The sequence below is a fragment of the Chelonia mydas genome, chromosome 8 (genome assembly GCF_015237465.2).
Source record: "Chelonia mydas isolate rCheMyd1 chromosome 8, rCheMyd1.pri.v2, whole genome shotgun sequence".
NCBI classification, from domain to species: Eukaryota; Metazoa; Chordata; order Testudines; family Cheloniidae; genus Chelonia; species Chelonia mydas.
The window spans coordinates 18,093,351-18,107,123 of record NC_057854.1 but is presented as its reverse complement, the minus strand read 5'-3'; the positions used below and the strand labels follow the sequence as shown (position 1 = coordinate 18,107,123).

The following is a 13,773-nucleotide window of genomic DNA, read 5'->3' as shown; positions in this document are numbered from 1 at the left end:
GTACTGGGTGCCTAATATGACTTTTGTGCCTCTGAAAAGTCTCCACCTCCCTACCTATGTTTTGACCTGTCAATATACTACATACTTTTTTAAATAGAAAAAAGTCTTCGGGGCAGGGATTTATCCCCTTCTCTTTGCTATACATCAGCAGCACACTGCTGAAACTTGAAAACTAGCATCGGAAAATTAAATATAAAACAAAATCTTGCTAATTCACACTGATTGTGGCTCAAAGAATTGGGAGGTATGAAAGGAAAAGATAATTCATCACAGAATATTTAGTTCACTTATTTTGACAACTTAGCTCAGTTTTAATTATTTAGGATAACTGTGATGATTTTAGTAATCACAGCCCCTAATTATATTCAATCTTTCCTCAGAAGTGGAATGAGATTGCTTTTGCGTGTATGAGAATTATTAGGCTTGCAAATTAGCAAAGTAAGAATTAACAAGGTTCTACTTTATTGCAAAAGGATAGTTCCTCTGACCCCTCTCTCTAGCAGCATATCCTTGAACTGTTTCATTCGCGCCTCCAGAGGGACAATGGCCCTCTCACGTGCGGCTTTAATTTCAGCTTCCATGGCAGCCTCCTTGTCTGAATCAATGTCTTTGTTGTCATCTTTCCTGTAAAAATGAAACATCCTCTTAGAAGTGATGTTAACACTGCAGTTAAGAAATCTAACTGCGTCACACATAGAACAGAAATTTTAGATCATTCCAGCAATACAGGCTTGTACAAACCACTGCAAGAGGTTTGTCAAAGACTGACACATCAGAGTGAATAAACACAAACAAGGCATTCCGATTTTAAGTACTATAAAGCGAATCACAAAAGAAAATGTAACATCACTAGAAAGAAAAGTAGTTTTATGGTTAAAAGTTTAATCCATCTTTTGTTTTATACTCTATTTATATTCTCTCTCTTTGTCAAAAACACCAGGCTCTGTTTACTGAGTTAAAAAGGACATGATTGAGCAAGTTTATAACATTTATAATGTACATCAAATTGAGTTTAAGGAGGGAACTGCCAAAAAAATAACCCCACCAAATAATCCACGTTGTTAAGACATTTTTCAAAAATACACTGCTCCTCTAGGGATATTTACTGAGACATTCTTGGTTCCCAGAAGTATTATTCTAAATTCTCGCAGTCATAACCAGGGACTACCTCATGATTACATCAAACAACATAAAATACCAAGATGGAAGTAGTTCTACTTGTAACAAGGCATATAGCTCTAGGAACAATAAAATTTGCCCTGGTTTTCTGTAAATCAAAGAGAGCAAAAACAATCACTCATGACGTTATAGCACAGTCAAAACAGCCTTTTTATAGAAAAACTCCAGCTCAAAAATCCATACTACTATCTTTTTTGGGCAACAAAAACTTGTGCAAACAGAGTGAACACAAACTGGGCAAATGAGTGGCATATGCTAATGCCACAGAACTGTATAATGTAAAGACAGCTCAAAATGCTGCTGAGGGAGATCTGGCTATCACAGATAGCTTCTATCACAAACACACATTTATTATTTATGACTTCCACAGAAGATGGAATTCTCTCTCAACACGAATTCTATCCAGCTCTAAAACCCTCAAACTTAGTAACATTAGCAAGAAAGGTAGCAGAAATCTAAAGTAATCCTGTTCCGTTACACCCACGCAATCCCATTGCCTTCAACAGGGTTGCATTAGTGCCGCTGAGACCAGGACGGAGCCTTCTAGATCTAGACTAAGTCCATTTAAGAGTTTAAGATTAACTTACTTCCGCTTCTTTGTTTTAATAGGCTCATCATCATTTGTTTCCTCCGCTGATTCATGATCTTCTTTAACTGTAAGGTAAGTTTCATTAACAGTCTTCTAGATGAAGTAAAGAAAAGTTCACAACTTATGCCTGAAGCTTCTTGCGTACTATATAAAGCTGCCTGATCACAATTTTAACTCTCTATTTTGAAAGAAATTAGATGCTATTCTTCATTCAGTTTTAGAGAAATATCATCAGAGATCGGTAATTTTTGTCATTATGGCATTATGCTTAACTCTCCATCTTTAATTATCCCTATAAATCAGATTGTTACAGCAAGCGCCAACACCCTGGTTTTGTAATATTAGCCACAAAACAATTCTCTTCCATATTCTGTTTTCCATTCATTCAACAGATGGGATTAGTTCTTATGAAATCTGCTAACTAATTACATTTAAAATCCCTTTCCCATAACAAGATTTAAGAACTCTATTTTCATTGGTGTTTTATACACTTTTTGCCAAAGCTTGGTCTAGCATGCAGAAAATACAACAGAACCACAAATATACAAACTCAAAATGCTGAACTCATTCATTTCAGTGAAATTAAGTAATCGAACTATCATCCCTAAACCCAGCAAGAAGCCCAGGGAACTGTATAGGTGACCCACTTTCCTCCCCCCGTGGATCTGACTGTAGGACTGGGGCGCACTTTAGTATAAGTTGGAAGAAAACACATCATCAGTTGTTATCAAACAGTGGGCCACCACTCCACTTCATTAGGATCACCAGGGAAGAAAGCTGCAAGCAGGAACTCCTCAAGGGGTGCTGGAGCCCCGACTCCCAAGCCCCAGGCCTGGCTGAAGCCCCGAGCCCTGTGCCCTGAGTGGGGCTGACGGTAGAGGGTCACAATTCTTTCTAGAGGGAGGGTGGGAGGGGGTCATGATTTTTTTCTTTTAAGTCCATGGCTAGCCAGCACAAAAAGTTTGAGAAACACTGCACTACATGATTTGTGGTCAGTTTTATATTTTAAAGGAATTAAACATCTACCTCACATTTCCAAAAAAAACTGAGGCTAAAACATGCCTTTATAAATGGGCTCTATGAAGCATTTACATCTTCTAATTGCAAAGTAATATTTTGCACTACTGTTTTTAGAATTAAATCATCACCCTTATACCTCTCCTTCCAAGAACAGCCTTCCCCCCTAAATGTGCAAGTCTATCATTCTTGGATGATGTATTAGAAATTATGCCCAAAATAGTCTTACTTCAGTAGCTTCCTAATGAAAACAATGCTGCCTAACCTCCAGAAATAACCAATTTCTGATCTCTGCAGAATTTTATTTCAGTCAACGTTAATTTAATTCCCTTCTTTCGATGCTCCAGTATTTTACTGTCTTACCTTTGTGATTAGATCTTTGTCTACTTTTTGTTGGCCTGAAAATCTATTCGTTTCCTATAATTTTTTTAACCATTTCTACCTTTCTTCTCAATAAAGACTGTTTATTTCTTTAGTCTGTTTTCATACATATTTTCTTTTAACAGACATAACATTTCTCCTGTCATTAACATCCCCTTTATTCTCTTGGACTTTCTTTCTAAGCACTTTATATATCTGCAATTTACTATCCCAATCAGCTTCTTAATTTAGTTGTCTCTGATTTCATAATTACACCTCATTTTTCAAAGTCAGCTTACAGTTCTATCACTTATTTTTTATGCTCGTTTTGAAAATAAGCACAAAATGGAGCTTGTGTGAAAGGTTGTTCATTGTCTCTCTATTAATCCTATGAAGGTGGTGATGGGGAGAATGGGGACTAATAATGATGATTTTCCTCTTACTTTGTTTCTTTCCTTCTTCCATTCCTTTTTTGTGAGGAGGTTCCTGAATAATTTTGTCCACATCAGCTCTTCCAATTAAGTCCTCTGGCCGGTCCCACATAGAGAGACGAGTGGTTGGGTTGTAGAAAAAAACCCGCTCATCACCAGTCCATACCACACACCTAAGAATTTTGAAACAGAGAATGCACATGCACCAAGTTCGGTTTTAGCTATATTCATTTTATATGCCTGCTTTATAACACCCATGAGAACTGAAAATATGAAGTCACCCAGAAAAAAGACAACGCTTTCTAATGTTGCCCTGCAAAGAATTTAGATTTCTAATCTATTCCAGCTATTCACTATCCACTTTACAGAAACAGAGGAAAACAAACTGATGCTAAATGAATGATACTGCACTTCAACAGGGTTAAAAACCCACACACACTCACCAAACACCAGTAGAGAACTTTCTCTGGCAAGTGGCCTAAAACTTTCAGTTTCTGCAGAATATAAATTTTCGTTAAAAAATGCAGCTTTATAATGTTGCAAAGCTAACCTTCCAAATGAGAAACAACACAGTACCATCCTACTCACTCAGCAATAGAGCTGATATTCTGCATTTGATACTACTGCTTTCTCAACCAGCAAAGAGTAAAACTGAAAATATTAAAGTGTCACTGCTACTGATCAAAACCCTGAGGGGGAAGTAAAACTGACTGGAGCCTAGTCAATTTTCATTCTGCAGCTGCTGCTTCATAAAACTGTATGCAGCATTAGAGAAGCATGAGGAAATAGCCACAGGGGAAGACATTAAAAAAAACCCATACACCAACAGATTGGAAAAGTTGAGTTCTGTGGGAGAGAAGGGGAGCCACTTCTGAATGCATCTGTCCTCTAACAAATCTGCGTTTGTTGTTTCCACCAAATGTGTAAAAGTCTAGCCTGAACTACATCTCCATATAGGAAATAATGTGCCTTGTATTATTTTGGTCTAGCTCCTATTCATGTGATTGATTTTCTGTTCTGGTGAGCTCGCCTGCTACTACGCTACAGGATACCAGAATGTAGGTCATAGTCAGGTCTAGGTTATATTTAACACATAACTGCAAGATGTATCTATTTTCCCTGAAGAGAACTGAAGGACTGGTTTTCCCTGGTAGTTTACATAATAGGCCTCAAAGCTCAAAAATCGAATTTTACCAACATGTTTACCAAAAGACAGAGAAAATCCAATACCACTCTAGAAAAGTATTAGGTCTAGAAGTCTGAATCAGATATTAGTACTAAGGAACCTTCTATCTCCTCTACCTTGATAAAGTCACCAGATGGGAAAATTCAATCCTAACACTGCTGTCTGAAATTTACAGACCATGCTCTGAAGTGAAAACTGCTGGTTTACTATGTTAGTGGTTACAGAGGTAGCCTTAGATAGAGACTTGACTTTAATTGTTCTAAGACCCAGGTATTAAAGAGACATCAGTGGTTAAACCGGACTTGCAAAGAAATGACATTATTAGGCTCCTTTATTTAGACACAAAGAATGGTTACTTATCTCACAGTAACTGTGGATCTTCAAGAGGTTATCAGAGGTTCTCAAACCACGGTCTGTGGACCACCAGTGGTCCGCAAGCGCCATTCAGGTGGTCCACGGATAGTTCCCTCTAAGGTGCACGCCTGGGTGGCCGCACACAAGAGAATGAAGGGCCACCCACCTAATTAGTGGAGCCGTGCAGGCGTGACTCCACTAATTAGGTGCCTGGACTCTGGAGAAGATGCACATGTAAGGAGAGGTGGTGACCTTGGGGGGAACAGAGGGTAGGTGGGAGGGGGCAGTGGGGTGAGAAGAGGGGGTGGAGGGAATCTGGGACATGCAGGGCTGCATCAGCCAGAGAAAGAGGTGAATTTACCCGGCTCCAGGACTGTGGCTGCTGGGGAGAGACGGCCCTCCTTCCCAGCCTCAGCTCTGTGGCTGCTGTGGTGGGGGAGACTGCTGCCCCCCCATCCTTCCCAGCCCCAGCTCAGGGGCTGCAACATTAGGGGAGAGAGGGCACATCCATTGCATTAGAAAGGTAAGACTACTGATATTGAAATATGAGTTGTATGCTTTTATTTGTAGAACAAAAAAGCGTTATTAAGGGTTTTTTTTATATAGCGCTTTTATCCAAAGCATTTTACAATAGTTAGCCAATGGTACAAACAGCATTTGGAAAGGTCATTAAGTGGTCCGCCGAGACCCTCAGCAATTTTTAAGTGATCCGTGGAAAAAAAAGTTCAAGAACCAGGGATCTAGATGGATTCCACTCTAGGTGCATGTACACCTCATGCTCATGAGATCAGATTATTTTGCCAGCAGTGTCCCTTAAGGCCACATCCGTGCTCTAGATGGCGACACATCCCCATACCTGAGAACATAAATGGTGGCGCAGGCCCAACCAACCCTAAGTTCCTTTGCCAATACAAAATACCAGAGAAGTAGTACTCTGTAGTAGCAGGGTCAGGAGGGTGGATCATGGAATCCATGTGGACAACACGTCTCAAAGAATCACAGTTCCACTCTTGGTGACTAACCAGCAGTTGCCTGTTTGCTTGGAGCTAGGTACTAGAAGTCCTACTTAAAGAATGACTGTAAGACAACTCCACTAAAATGGGGATAATTTTTGGAACCATCTACCAAAGAATAGTATCTTGTAAATGTGTGGACTGAGTTCCACATGGCTTCCCTATACATTTCAGAAATAGGTACATTCTTCAGACAGGCAGCAAAGGTTGCCTGAGCTCTAGTGAAATGAACTCTCATGTGGCTAGAGGAATCTCACTTGGCTAGCTTGTAAGAAATTTTTAACTGCTGGAGACCCGTTTTGATAATCTCTTTGAGTATACTGCCTGGCCCTTAAACCTGTCAGGAAAGTCCCAAACAATCTAGGTGTGTTCCTAAATGTTTCTGTTCTGTTAAGCTAATATGACAATGCCCTTACTACATCAAGAATATGAAGTATTGCATCCCCTGGGGTTGATGAGGCTTGGGAAAGAAGACCGGGAGAAGAATACATTGGTTCATATGGAACTCTGAAGCAACTCTGGCTAGGAATTTGGAATGAGGTCTGAGAGTAAACCTGTCCTTATGAAACACTATATAAGGGGGACCTTCCATGGGGGTCTGAATCTTCTCTCCCTTTGAGTTAGTGTAAGGTCTTCTAAAAAAGAAGGTTTCACTGATAGGTATAGGGAGCAGGTTGCTATTGGCTCACAGGGGGGGACCCATCAACACTTAATATTACACTTAGGTATCCCAAACTGCGTGAAAACGATGAATAAGGCCCTTTAGAAATCTAGCCACTCGAGGGTGCAAAAATACAGTGCAGCCATAGATAGGAGGGTGATGAGCAGATATTGCTACTAGATGAACACTTTATGGAACTACCTGAAAAATCAAGATGGTTTCGGAGTTAGTAAATAGTCCAATTTTGCTGAAATGGGTGTTGCTGAAAGAGATATAACTGATGCTGAAACGTTCACATAGGAAACCTCTTCCATTTAGCTTTTAAGTCAATATTGTTGAGAATTTCCTGCTTTGGAGCAGAATGTTCTGAACTTCAGCTGATTTGCTCCTTTCAGTGGATGTCACTGGATGTGGCCCGCAGGCCACAGTTTGCCCACCTCTGATCTAACCCCCCAAAATGGGGACAGAGGATGTTGTCTTGTGGGAATATGGTTGCATACTCCAGGACGCCTGTACTCCAGTACGGCCGTGACCAATAAGCATATGGCTACTACACTGGTGGACACAGGCGAATAATGAGGGCCTGTTCCCTGTGGGCATACCTACACTGCAATTAGATACCAGCAGCTGACCCGAGCCAGCTGATTTGGACTCACAGGGCTTGGGCTAAGAATCTGATTATTGGCAGTGTAGACATCCAGTCAGGCTGCAGCCCAAGCTCTGGGACCCTCCCACCTCAGTGTACACATATCCTCTAAGACCCATGCCCTTCTCCTGCTCAAAAAGTAGTCTCTGAAGGAACAGCTGCTGGTAGCTCTGAGCCTACTCTCTATGAAAAACGTTAGTAAAAAATACAAAAACAATTGTTTTTGTAGCTAACAGTCAAACTAAATGTTAACTATGTAACAACTATACTAACTCACCACTAACTGTCTACAACAAAGTCGTACAGAAGCATGACTTCTATAGGGGTTGTCTCTTGCTGCCGCAGGCAATAAGAAGGAACTGAGACATGCTTGGGCCTACTCTTCTCTCTATCTCCTTAGACAGCTGGAGGTAGGTGCGCCCTCAAAAGATGCTGATCGGCAAAAGAATGTGATCTCCCATGCACTGGGTATATGTGCACCAAAAATGGAATCCTGTGGACAACCACTTGAAAAAGAAAATGTTTAAAAAAAAAAAAATCCACCAAGCAGAGTTACAGAGGTTTTCCCACCAGATTTTCTAGTCTGTATTGTGTATATCCACCATATATTTTAATCATGTCAGGAAGCCCCTTTGGAATACTGTGTATACATTTCTTGTAAATGGCAGACAGCTCCTTCCAATGGTCCCCATGATTTTCTTTCTTACAGTAGGTTCTCTGATCTACTATTTCACAGCATGATTACTTTCATATTAGCACACTGACCAGCAACAATTCCAAACTTAAGGGCTCCAATGTGGTTGACAGATATACATCCAAATGTCAAATGATATTCCCAAACTTCCTATTAACGTTAAGATCTACAGAGCTTTGTCCTTCACAGTCCTATTTTTGCTTCCAGAGACTAGGCTTCATTACCCTCAATTTAGAGATCTTGCAATAATACTGTTAATATTACTTTGAAGTTTGAAGTATACTTCATTTTAGGATTTCAAACAACTTTACAAATCTTGAGCTCCATTCCCCTTGTAAGGCAGGTACAGCGTTGGAACCATTTAACAGACAGGTAAGAGGCAAAGCAAATTATGTAACTGGCTCTAGGAAACCCAGAGAGTCAGTGAAAGAGCCAGGAAAGAATTCAGGAGTCCTGACTCCCAGCCTCCTGTTCCAACAACGGAGCAACACTCCTCATCAACAACACATTTCCTGCAACATACTACAGGGAAAGGAATTGGAATACCAAAGGTGTGGATTGGGAGTTCACTACATACCATGGGGTTCCAGGAATAGGAGTAGTTGCAACTGGTTTTGCTTTCTGAGCTGCTTTTTCTTCTTCAGTCATTTCTTCCTCTTTTGGTTCCTAGAAGGGAAAAAATAAAGGTTGTAAGAGTCTGCCATGTTCTCTGTTCAGCTATTTCATTTATATCCAATTGACAGTAATGTGGAATCAAATTTATTTATTTAAAATAATGTTAATCAACAGCCTCAATTATATTCACAGAGTTTAAGGCAGGAAGAATCTATTAGATCACCTAGTCTGACCACCTATATATCAAACGCCACTAATTTTGACCCAGTTCCCCAATTATTGAGCCCAATAACTTGTTTTTGACTAACACAACTTTTGTTTGGCTAAAACACGTCTTACAGAAAGACATCCAGTCTTGATCTGAAGACTTCAAGAGATGGAGAATCCACCACTTCCCATGGTAGTTTGTTCCAATGGTTAATCACCCTTACTGTTAAAAAATTTGTGCCTAATTTCGAATGTCAATTTGTCTGGCTGCAGCTTCCAGCCACCAGTTCTTTATATGCTAGATTAAAGAGCACTTTAGTACCTGGTACTTTCTTCCCGTGAAGGTACTTAAATACTAACCAAGTCACCTTAATCTTCTTCTCAATAAGCTAAAAAGGATTGTGCTCTAAACCCTCTCACTGTAAGTTATTTTCTCCAGCCCTTGAATCGTTTTTGTGGCTCTTCTGCACCCTCTCCAGTTTTTCAACGTCCTTTTTAAGATGTGGACACCAGAATCATACATAGTAAACCTCTATCATTCTCAGTAATGCTATATGTTGATATAAATATCATCTCCCTACTCATTCTCACTTCTCCCTTTGTCTATACAGCCAAGGATTGCATTAGCCCTTTTTGCCATAGCATCACACTGGGAGCTAGCAACATTGAGTTGTTGTACACTATGACCCCTAAATCTTTTCAGTCATCCCTTTACAGGATAGTCCACCATTCTGTAGATATGGCCTGTGTCCTTGTTCCTAGATGTATAAGTTTGCACTTGGCTGTATTAAAACACATTTTGTTTGGATTTCCTGGTGACCTGGGCCCTTTCAGATTGGTCCATATGATCATTATCTACCATTCTGCCAATCTGTGTCATCTGCAAATTTTATCAGCAGCGATTTTATATTTGCTTCCAGATCACTGATTAAAATGCTAAGTAGTGTCAGGCAAAGTACCAAGCCCTTTGGAACTTCATTTGCGTCACCACAACTGATTGATGATTCCCCACTGATGCCTTCTTTTTGAGACCTGTCAGCTAGTTCTTAATCCATTTAACATGTTCCATGGATATACTGTGCTAATTAGTTTAATCAGAATGTGATGCAGTACTAAAGACACAACGTGGATGAAGCAATATCTTTTATTGGACTAACTTCTGTTTGAGCATGAAAGCTTCTCTCTTTCACCAACAGAGCTCCTCAGGTCCCTCTAATGTCCTGGGACCAAAACAGCTACCACAAGGCCACACTAAGTCAAACATCTTACAAAATAAGTACACTACTTCTTTGAAGTTTATCAACCAAACTTGTAATACCTCAGAGAATGAAATCAGGCTTGTTTGACAAGACCTACATTCCATAATACTAGGTTTATTGGCATTAATTATATTACCGTCCTTTAATTCTTTATTGTGTTCCCTATCAGTTTTTCCACTATTTTGCCTGGGACTGATGTCAGGCTCACTGACCTGTTTCCCAGGTCATCCCACTTGCCCTTTTGGAATAATGGCACAACAGTAGTACTCTTTTAGAATAGTCTATAATTTCCACAGTATTTCAAGATTTATTAATAATTAACATAAGCAGTTGAGAGATCTCCCCAGCCAACTCTTTTAGAAGTCTTTGAAGTAATTTATCCAGGCCTGCTGATTTAAGAATGCTTATCCCTAAGAGAAGTCATCTAACATCCTCTTCAATTACTAATGGGCTGGAAAGTACCTCACCCTCACTTGATATGACTACATCTTGTGTGATAAACTCAAGACAGACAGCTGCGGGGGGGGGGGGGGGGGGGGGGGGGGGGGGAGAAGGAACAGTCCCAGAAGGTTAAAATGCCCTTCTCCCTATCAACTGAGGAGGGGTAACTACAGGTCAACCAGGTTCAGCTGAGAAGGGGTTACCAGTGAATCAATTTGGATCAGCTGAGAGGGAGTTACCTGAGGTCAATTAGGATCAGCTGATTCCAACTAAGGGCTGCCTGAGACCTTTTTAATCCCTCCACTGTTGGGAGAAGAGGGGAGGATGAGAGAGAGGAGGAGTCAAGCTGCCAGGAGCAGCAGGACAGCAAGCCTCACCAGGAGGGGAGGCTGCATTCCCTCCCATAAGGGAAGAAAAACAAGCCCCAAAGACTGAGAGAAGGAACAGACTGCCCCTGTGCATCTTAGAAGGACTGTTTTACCCAAGCCCATCTCACCAAGGCTAAAAACAGCTGAGGCTGGTGAGACCGAGAAGGTGTCTTGCCACACGTTGTGTCAGGGGTAGGATATGTGAGCGAGACTTCGTGGCGCACCATCTCAAGGCAGGGTATATCACCCCAAGAAGAAGAAAAAAAAAATGGAGTTAGTGAAGGCGTTGGTGCAGGCCACCGCAGCCCAACAAGAGGCTACCAGGGTTCAGATGGCTACCCAGCAGGAGTCAGTGTGAATACAGCAGGAGACGAATCAATTACTGATGACCCAGGCAGCCCAGGATCGAGCCACCCTGCATGAGGTTGTAAACCAGCTAAAGGCCCTGACCACTCGGATGCACGGCCCCCATGGGACCTGACCCCTGCAGGCAAGCAACTACTTACAGAAGATGACGATGGATGACAACATAGATGCATATCTCCTCGTGTTCGAGAGAACGGCCCTGCGGGAGGCCTGGCCCCAAGACCGGTGGGGAAGTATCCTTGCTTCTTTTCTGTGTGGGGAGGCCCAGAAGGCGTATTTTCACATAACAGAAGCAGTTACAGATTACCCCCAGCTGAAGGCAGAGATCCTGGCAAGGTCTGGCATGATGACAGCCATAAGGGCCCAGCGGTTTCACGAGTGGAAATACTGGGACAGCAAAGCGCCGAGGTCCCAGCTGTTTGACCTGATCCACCTAGCCTGGAAGTGGCTGCGCCCTGAGACCCATGGCCCAGAGAAAATTGTGGAAATCATAGTTTTGGACAGGTACATAGATTCATAGATATTTAGGTCAGAAGGGACCATTATGATCATCTAGTCTGACCTCCTGCACAACGCAGGCCACAGAATTTCACCCACCACTCCCACAAAAAAAAACCTCACACCTATATCTGTGCTATTGAAGTCCTCAAATTGTAGTTTAAAGACCTCAAGGAGCAGAGAATGAGAGGGCTACCACCAGACATAAGAAGAGGGGTCAGTCAAAATGATCCCTCCTCATATGACGAGCTAGTTGTTCTTGTAGACAGACACCTAGCAGCCCAAGAACTTTCTCAGACCACCGGGGAAGGAACGCGCCAGAATAGGAGGCAAGTCTCTGTGCTGAGGGCCCAGGTTGCCATAGCCCTGGGAAGAACTATGGAGGGGAGGAAGAGGCTGAAGAACAGCCAGAGATCGCGGAGAGACTTGGGAACTGGGGGAGGAAGACTCGGGGGAGGGGGGATAAGGCCCCTAACAGCCTGAAAAATAGGGGGCTCCCCAAGCAGGGTACAGATGTTAGGCATGTGGGGAAATAAGGCATATAGCTGCCCAATGCCCTAACCTAGAAGAGTCCATACAATGCCACCTGGGAGATACAGGAGGACCATACGACCTAATAAATCTAGTAGGGGTTGCAATGGTCCCTCATAGGTATACTAGACCAGTTAAAATGAATGGCATAGAGTCCACTGCTTTAGTGGACTTGGGAAGTGCCGTCACGCTGGTCTCGGGAAAGCTGGTCGGGCAAGACCAACTATCTCGGGCCAAGTGCACAGGAATATCCTGTGTACATGGGGATGTCAATTACTACCCGACCATCCCGGTAAAAATAGAAGTCCTGGGAAACCCCACTAAGGTGACGGTGGAAGTAGTCCCGAAACTCCCCTACCCAGTCCTCATAGGACGAGACTTCCCAGGGTTTGGCAGCCTACTCCCCAGAGAGGAGTCAAAAGACGGTGATAACCCTGAGAGCAATGTGATGACCCTGATAGTTAGCACCTCCCGGTCTTCCGTGAATTTGTCCAGGATTTGTTCTCTCCTCCTGGGAAGCCGAGGAAGACATGGCGAGAAAGGAGGGAAGATAAGGAGGGAAATGAGAATCTTGGCCCAGAACCAGAAGTCTACACTTGTAGGGGAAAGAGTTGGCCCAACTGACAAGGGGACTATGCAGGCTTTTGATGAACCCGCAGCCGGACCCAGTTCCCCGAGGATTCCCCCCAAGAGGGAGATGGAAATATTTCCCCCTGAGTTTGGGTAAATTGGACCTTCACTGGAGAATTTTGGGCAGGATCAGGCCAATGATCCAATATATAACAATATTCGCAAAGTAGTAGTTGAGGTGAATGGGGTCCCTGTGGAAGGGAGAGCCAAGGGCCCAGGGCCATATTATATGATAAAAGAGGAATCTGCTATACAGAGTCGTCCAGGTCCAAGAGCAAGTCGTGGAACAGCTCTTAGTACCGCAGAAACATCAGAGGGGCTTGATGGATCTAGCCCACAGCCATCTGTTCAGGGGGGCATTCAGGGATAGATAAAACCCTCAATCTAATTCTGCAGAGGTCTTTTTGGCCTGGAATTTATACGGTGATCCGATGATATTGTGCCTCCTGTCCTGAATGCCAATTACATGGCCCCCGACCACACTTAAGGGCCCCTTTGGAACCTCTGCCGATTATTGAAATCCCATTTGAGTGAATAGCTATGGACCTAGTAGGGCCACTGGAGAAATCAGCCTGGGGCCATCAGCACACACTGGTTGTGCTAGTTTATGCCACCCGATACCCCAAGGCCATACCCCTATGGAACACTATGTCCAGGTCCATAGCTAAGGAGTTAATCTAAATTTCTGCTAGAGTGGGGCTACCCAAAGAGATCCTGATGGATCAAGG

At 42.6% G+C, this 13,773-nt stretch overlaps 1 protein-coding gene across 10 annotated transcripts in view; it reads right to left on the bottom strand.

Annotated features, from left to right (window-relative positions):
- The window catches only part of TCERG1 (transcription elongation regulator 1), a 56,208-nt gene that overhangs the window by 20,667 nt on the left and 21,768 nt on the right, over positions 1–13,773 (bottom strand). For all 10 annotated transcript variants that reach the window (XM_037908047.2, XM_027833196.3, XM_037908052.2 and 7 more), the window contains 4 exons: positions 8,708–8,796; positions 3,589–3,749; positions 1,767–1,833; positions 489–624 (listed from right to left, as the gene is read on the bottom strand). In XM_037908047.2, the coding sequence (XP_037763975.1) occupies positions 489–624; positions 1,767–1,833; positions 3,589–3,749; positions 8,708–8,796 (453 nt within the window). The remainder of the gene's footprint in view (positions 1–488; positions 625–1,766; positions 1,834–3,588; positions 3,750–8,707; positions 8,797–13,773) is intronic.